The 8,172-nt window shown below is 34.3% G+C and overlaps 1 protein-coding gene across 1 annotated transcript; it reads right to left on the bottom strand.

The window, feature by feature from the left end:
- Positions 1–529: 529 nt before the first annotated feature.
- On the bottom strand, positions 530–8,172 carry LOC115973888 (metal transporter Nramp2-like). Its single transcript, XM_031094131.1, has 4 exons — positions 7,117–8,172; positions 3,841–3,977; positions 3,091–3,743; positions 530–1,214 (listed from the first exon to the last, which is right to left on the bottom strand). The coding sequence occupies exons 1-4, from the start codon at positions 7,656–7,658 to the stop codon at positions 993–995; spliced, it is 1,554 nt and encodes a 517-aa protein (XP_030949991.1). The 5' UTR covers positions 7,659–8,172; the 3' UTR covers positions 530–992.

Below are 8,172 nucleotides of genomic sequence, written 5' to 3'. Positions count from 1 at the left end.
TAATCCAGTTCTACATGATCGGACAAAACATATGGAAATTGATAGAAACTTTATCAAGGAGAAATTGCGTAAAGGCATCATTTGCACTCCATATGTAAGAACTGGAGATCAACTCGCAGACATCTTGACAAAGGGGGCAGCAACTAATCACTTCCATAGAATCTTGGACAAGCTGGGCATGAGAGATATCTATGCCTCAGCTTGAGGGGGAGTGTTGACAGATTCTATGTATGGTATGTGTGGATAGCTATATATGGTATAATCTTGGGCGTGAAGGTGAAGGAAATATTTAGAGAAGGAAATATTCAGAAAAGGAAACTGAGTAATTAGAGATTATTTGATTTCCTATTTCTGCTATTGTATTCCTATTATAAGTTTAGGGTTTCTCTATTTAATCAGAGTTGTACATAGTGGAATAAGCAAGTAGTAATACAATAATTTGATTCCTCTCTTCTCTAGTTACTAGTTTCTTTTGTTTCTTCAAGAGAGACAGAGAGGGCATCCAAACAATTTTGCAAAATTCCTTCCATTCTTTTGTATTGATCCCTTAAGTATCAGTTGTTGCTGGTTTGACTATGGTACATGTTAACCTGTTAAATTAAAAGAATAAGCAGTTTATTCTATTTTACTGGTACAATTCGTGGGTACTGATACCACAAAACCAAAAACTAAAAAAGTAATTCATCCTGCAGTTTGTAACAATGCTATGTCCATCCTCTGAAATGAAGAAAATAACCCGGTGTGATCAATTGATGGAATGTAACTCTGGGCAGCTCCATTATGCAAAAAGGTGCATTACATGAATATGCTTTCAATTGTTTGTATCTTTGTACTCACATTCAAGATGCACAAAACTTAGAGATGGTTATGTAGAAGAATGTTTCACTTCTGAAGAGCAGATCAATGACCCTCTTGTGCTAAAACGCCAGCTCCATTGAGCAACAGCATAATTCAGATTTTCTATAGTTTCTGTCATACGCGTATTTGTTGACTCAGTTCCCAGTCGAAGTAAACCTCTTGGAAATTAAGGTAATCAAATCCGAAGGGAAGGTACCACTGTGTAAAATAAGATACACAATAAATGCTATATATGCAACTGTGCCAGTCGCGACCGCCAAACCAAACAGTAGCCCAGTAACTTCAGATACAAAAAAATCAATCAACAGATACCCATTGAAAATCATTACCAATGCCGCCACACTCCAAGCCACCCTCTGCAACATTAATTGACAAAATATTAGAAAATAAAGTTAGGTAGGGAATTGTTATCATTTGGAAGTCAATTAACTGAACGATAGACAAAGCCCTCAACTCCAATAGTTTAAAAGAAAAACTACAGCGCACCCATAACTCAAGTTTACTAGCATGCTATCCATGTGCAACATGAGGAGACACTAGATGAAAAAAAAGAAAAGGGGTCAAGCATCTTTATCTACTTGATGAGTGAATTGAATCATATAATTTCAACTGAACAAACAACACGAACAGGGTAAATATTTCAAGATGCTTTTATTGGAAACTAAATGACTAGTCAAGCATGGAGAGAGGTTTTATTAATCACTGGATATCTTGAATGTTTCAGTTTATCCAGCTAAAGCTAATCTAAATCATTAAAGAGACAAAATTGCAGCCTCTGCTTATTGTTAGCTCCCTTCCTTTGACTGCCTTTATTGCAACCTTTTATTTTTCCATTGTTTCCTCACAGGCATATAAATGATCAGCCTATAGACGAAGAACCTATCTGGAAACTCCAAATCTCAACAGAGTCAGTTGTTTCCCTAATGGTTTATGATTAAAATATAAATTCCAAAAGCCAATATGGAGAGGAATACAGTTAGACATTAGCATTACCACAAGAACAACAAAATCTACTATGCAGGAAAAATAGCTTCTGTAAATCGTAGAGTATGAGGGCTTGAACTACATAACTCTAAACAGTTTCTTGCTAAATATTAAAATATTTCAGCAGCTACATACCATCGGGACCAACACATCTTAAAACAAAAACTCTAAAATTAATTGATATTTACTTTCTTCTAATAAAATCCATGTGTTTCTAATTGGAACCATATTGCACTATATCATGTGAATAAAACGGCAGATATTCCTAATATACATGACATGAATATTACACACATGTACTTCATAGATAAAGGACCAAAGTCAACACCACAATATACAAAACAATGATATTATCTTGCTGTGATCTATAAATTACTGAGTTTTGTTTTTAGCCAACCACCGCATCAACTCACTAAGAAACACATGGTTGACTTAAAGAAAATTCAGGGGAGGAAAAGAGAAGGAATCTAGCACCAGAAACAAAACAACATAAAGCCACCTAACCCAAGCAAAAATATTGAACATACTCAAACACACATACAGCTATCTATAAATCTGGGTAGTATTAAAGCACAAGCTTAAAGAAAACAAAGTAAAAGTATATACTTCATATTACTACCTCTCCAAATCTCTCTAACACAGTCCTGATAATGATCGCTAAATCTTTTCTTCCTTTTTTATTTTTATTTTTATTTTTTTTGTGGGGGGCGCGGGGGGCAGTCACTAAAGGAAAAGCATAGGCAAATGAGTTGCTCATGTATATATCTGTGGCCAATAGAGATGTGAGTAGACAATGAAAGGGCCAAGTTTAAGATAACCTAAATGACATCGAGAATCTGAATACAAATTAATTTGATGAATATATACATTAGATGTTTTTTTTTTGGGAAACCAGATCATTATGTGAAGCAAGTCCAAGAATGATCAAGCACATAGCCAAAAACCAATAACAATTGACGGCTGATAATTTTGACATGAGAAGTAATTTCATCATGCTTCTCCCTTTGTTAATATTTTTTTCCATACATGAAAGTTGACCCACATAACCACAAGGCGACAAGGTTGCATGCAAGTAATGGACTAAAAGAAGCCTATTCTATATGCCCATCCTAAAACCCTTGACCTAGGATTCATTGTTCATAACCACAAGTCTACAAGTTTACAGGCTAGACAAACAACAGATGGCTGTCACCACAAAATGAAAAATATTATGCCCAAAATGACAGAGTAGTAAAGTTCACAACTTACCTCAAGAACAGGCCCAATTTTGAAGACCCCCATGACCTGCTCCTTGGCCACCAAGGTAAGAAGGGGAATAAGCGCAAAAGGAATCTGTATTGACTGAAGCACATTAAGCCATTCATTCAGAATATCCAATGAAGCTTCAGATGTTTTAAATACAAGAGCTACGGCTATAGTTGGCACAATTGCAAAACTCCGTGTAATCACTGCCCTCAGCCATTTCTTGAGACGAAGGTCGAGAAAGCCTCCCATGATAAACTGTCCAGCATAAGTGCCAGTTATCGTGCTACTCTGTCCAGCTGCGAATAAACCAATACCCCAGATATAAAGAATCGGGAAGACTCCTCCTCCAAACTTATCTTCAAGATATTGCCCTGCATTTATTAGTCCTACACTATTGGCTTGTTTACTGCCATAAAATCCCTTAGCAAAAACCGTTGTCACAAACAAATTGATGATGAAGGAGATTGAAATTGCAACCGAAGACTCAATTGAGTAGTAGTTGAGTGCTTCTTGAACCTGGCCTTTCTTGTTCGGATCAATCTTCCTTGACTGTACCAATGCAGAGTGTAAGAATACATTGTGAGGCGTTATGACACAACCCACAACTCCCACAGCCTGCCTAATTGTTTCTGAGCTGAGTCTTGGCACCAAAATACCTACAAGAAGGATCAGGTTCAGTTACACCTATGGTTCCAACCAATGACGAAACTTATAAAACAAACAGCAGATATCCAATTAAATAAACTTTTTTACCCATAAGAAGATCTTTTCCACTAGGCTTTGTTTCTCCAAACATCCAGGCAAATGACACACCCATAGTTGCAATGAGAACTGCAAAAAGAGCTTCCAACTTCCTGACTCCATAGTTCTCAAGAAACAAAAAGATGAAGCTGTCCATGTGAGAAAGCAGGGAAAAAAAATGATCCCCAGTTAATAAGCAATCAATTAAAAAAGGGACGGGAGTCCATTTCATCTTCTAACACTAAATAGTCAGAAATTTTGGAGGGAAAATAGGCACATGATAATAAGGGAAATTCAAAATCTACCACCTAGTTTTTCTACATGTAAATTGACGTAACAATGAATTTGATTAGCAACTTTAACAACACTAGTCAAGGAAGTAGTGATTAGGATCAATTTTAGATTTTATTTGTATCACAAAATAAAGATTTTTAAAATATATAGAGATTTACATTAATCAAAAAAGAAATTAATTTTAAGAATTTTGGTAATTATGTCATAAAAAGTTAATCTCATTCGTATAAGACCGTGATAGATCTCAGTCCAATATTTATATTATTTTATTTTGACCTATAACTTACACCTCAATAGTTGTGAATATGTTGTAATAACAACAAAATGTCATGACATTTTTAGTTGTGCTAGATCTCAGCATAATATTTTATTATTTTATTTTGACCTATAAGGAATTGACACATGTGTTACAATATTTTCATAATATCTTTATGCATATAATGTACTTAATTACATTGTAAATTTATATTGTAGACACACAAAAATTGGCAAATTTTGTACACATTTACAAAATTTGTACAATATTTATCATTTTTTGTGCAAATGTGTATAATATTAACCACTTTTGTATATTTACAATGTAAACTTGCATTGCAAGTACAAAGTAAACATATAAAGATCTTAAAAAAACAAAAAACAAAAACAAAGCTCAAACCAACTGGCATACTTGAAGGGAAAAAAAAAAAGTGCACCTCACTAATTGAATAAACCAAAAAAACACTATTCATGAGCCTTTGGCTCTTTTTATATAGTTAATAGATATGCCAGCTTACATAAATATTTAAAAGAAAAAAATTAAAAAAAAAAAAAACACAAACCGATAACTGAAAAAAAAAAAAAAAAAAAAAAAAAAAAAAAAAAGCATTTTTTTTATTTAATCTATAAGAAACTGAGATCTCAACAATATTGAAAATATTGTGATAATAATAAGTGTTGTAACATTTTCTCAAAACATTTATTTTTAGTTATGGTTGGTCACAGTCTCATATTTTATTATTTTATTTCGATTGGTAAGAAATTAACACATCAATAATTGTGAAATTTGTTGTGTCAGTATAACAATATATATACCAGCTTACATAAATATTTAAAAAAGAAAAAAAAATACAAACCGATTACTGAAAAAAAAAAAAAATTAAGCACTGTAGCTACCGTGCCCGTTGAATAAACCAAAAGCACTACACAATAAATGTTATAATATTTTCTCAAAATATTTAATTTTAGTTATGGTTGGTCATAGTCTCATATTTTATTATTTTATTTCGACTTGTAAGAAATTGACACGTCAATAATTGTGAAAATATTGTGAAATTTGTTGTGTCAGTATAACAATATATATACTAGCTTACATAAATATTTAAAAAAAAAAAAAAAACTTTAGGCACTTTAGCTACCATGTTAGTTGAATAAACCAAAAGTACTGCATAATAAGTGTTGTAACATTTTCTCAAAACATTTATTTTTAGTTGTAATTGGTCACAGTCTCATATTTTATTATTTTATTTCAACTAGTAAGAAATTGACACGTCAATAATTGTGAAAATATTGTGAAATTTGTTATGTCAGTATAACAATATATATATCAGCTTACATAAATATTTAAAAGAAAAAAAAAACCAATTACTAAAAAAAAATGTTGCTACTGTAGCTACAGTGCCACTTGGCACTATAGTTACTATTCGAAACTTGGAAAAAAAAGTGGCTAATGAAACCAAAGCACTGTAGCTATAGTGCTTTACCGCATTCACGCACGTCAATAATTGTGAAAGTATTATGAAATTTGTTGCGTCAGTATAACAAAATATATACCAGCTTACATAAATATTTAAAAGGAAAAAAAAAAAAAAACACAAACCGATTACTAAAAGGAAAAAAAAATGTAGCTATTGTAGCTACAATGCCACTTGGCACTGTAGTTACTATTCAAAATTTGGCGAAAAAAAGAAAAAGAAAAAAAAAAGTGGCTCACAAAATCACAAAACATTTATTTTCAGTTGTGCTTGGTCATAGTTTCATATTTTATTATTTTATTTTGACTTATAAAAAATTGACACGTCAATAATTGTGAAAATATTGTGAAATTCGTTATGTCAGTATAACAATATATATAAAAGAAAAAAAAGTACAGACATAAGACTAAAAAAAAAAAAAAAATGTAGCTACAGTGCCACTTGGTACTGTAGTTACTGTTCAAAACTTTAAAAAAAAAAAAAACAAAACAAAACAAAACAAAGTGCCTCACCAAAATGGCACTGCAGATAAACGGTGAAAAATCTGTATGAGCAGTGCAAAAACACTGTAGGGGCATTGGCGCTTTTAAATATAAGATAGTCAATAAATGCATGAAATTTCGTTTTTTAAATTGGTGATACATTAATCTACGATACTCCTAACATCACTAGATAATAAAGAACTCAAACTTACTTCACACTAATGTCTTGACACATGAAAAAACAAGTTGAATTAATTATCAATTAAGACACGAGATTCCAACTTGTCTACGAGAGAGAGTATACTTGTGGGGTCCATAAGTATACGATGGGATACATGTTTCTGTAACACAATGGATTTTCTCCTGGCCTAGGCCTTGAATGCATCTTGAGTAACACACAGCAAAAGCATCCTAGCTGAGACCTTTTAGTACAACCTAAGTGGCACACTTCAGCTCAAGTTATTTGTGCCTGCCGCTGCCTGACTAAAAAGCAAGGTGCAAAATATGGGCCAAAGCAACCAGTGCATTGGGCATCACAATTATCCATTTTTGGTCCTGTATCACTGTCCCGACAAGTCCAATGCATTGAAACACAGGATTAGGCCTTACCCAACTACACCCCTTTTACATTCCAAGAAACTTCATAGCTATTTCATTTTTTTTCTTAAAAAAATTAATTAATTAAACGTGGCAAACCCATATTCAGTATACCAATAACAACAACAACAGGAATTAAACCCAAAAAACAAAAACAAAAAAAAGAGAGAAAAAATAGTAAATACCAATCAGAGGCAGTAATAAGGACACCAGCCCAAATGGGCAAATACCCATTGCTTAAAATCTGAATAGCAATAGCACTCCCAATAACTTCTTGAATATCAGCTCCAATCAATGCCAGCTCAGCCATGACCCACAAAACATACCCGACCCAACCCGGATACTCTTCCCTACAAAGCACTGCCAGGTGTCGACCCGTGGCAACTCCAACTCGGGCCGACAAGAGCTGGATCATGAGGCCCATAATCGTGGCCCACAAAAGCAACCAAAGCAACGAGTACCCAGCAATAGCCCCAGCTTGCAAATCTCCCTCCAGATTTCCCGGATCCAAAAATGCTATGCTCATCAGAAACCCAGGCCCAGTAAACATCCACAGCTTCTTCCATGAGAATGGCGGCACCGTTAAATCCTCGCCGTCCGATTCTTCCGCCTCGGCGATCAGGATTTTCTCCTCGTATTCATCGGATTCATGAGACTCCGACAACAGCCGGTTTGTCTCTTCCTCGTTTTTAGAGTCTTCCTTGTCGTCTCGCATTTCGACGTTCATGTTTTGTCGTTATCGGAAGATTTTGTGTGTGTTTTTATTTATGTACAGAGGTTTTTGTTTGGGGGGAGCTAAGGCAAGGTACGAAGTTGTTTTTTTTTTTTTCAGAGGAAAGCTGTTTTGTTTGTTGATTTGAGGATGATGAGTCGTCGGATTCGGTGAGGTTTATGTTTTTTTTTGGCCTCTGAGAGGATGACACGTCAGGTTTGGGTGCGTGGCTTTACCGACATTTTCACGAGAAGGTATTACATGTTTCCGGTGCATGTTACTCCTCTCTCACAATTTCCGTGCATATTACTTCTTTCTCATAAGGGGTGGACCCACACTCATACAGGAGTTTTTCCATTTTCACGGTATAGAAATGGAGCACTTTTTTTTCTTTTTTGTTTTTGATAATAGAAATGGAACACTTCTATTTGCCGGAATTGGGCGATCTGAGATGGATTTGGTTAAAGTGGTATTCAACAGTCGACTTAGCAAAGACACATTAACAGCTGGAATTAGTGGGTCATTGGTT

The sequence above is a fragment of the Quercus lobata genome, chromosome 2 (genome assembly GCF_001633185.2).
Source record: "Quercus lobata isolate SW786 chromosome 2, ValleyOak3.0 Primary Assembly, whole genome shotgun sequence".
Taxonomy (NCBI): Eukaryota; Viridiplantae; Streptophyta; class Magnoliopsida; order Fagales; family Fagaceae; genus Quercus; species Quercus lobata.
Note: the sequence above shows the minus strand (reverse complement) of the source record. Positions and strands in the feature narration are given on the sequence as shown.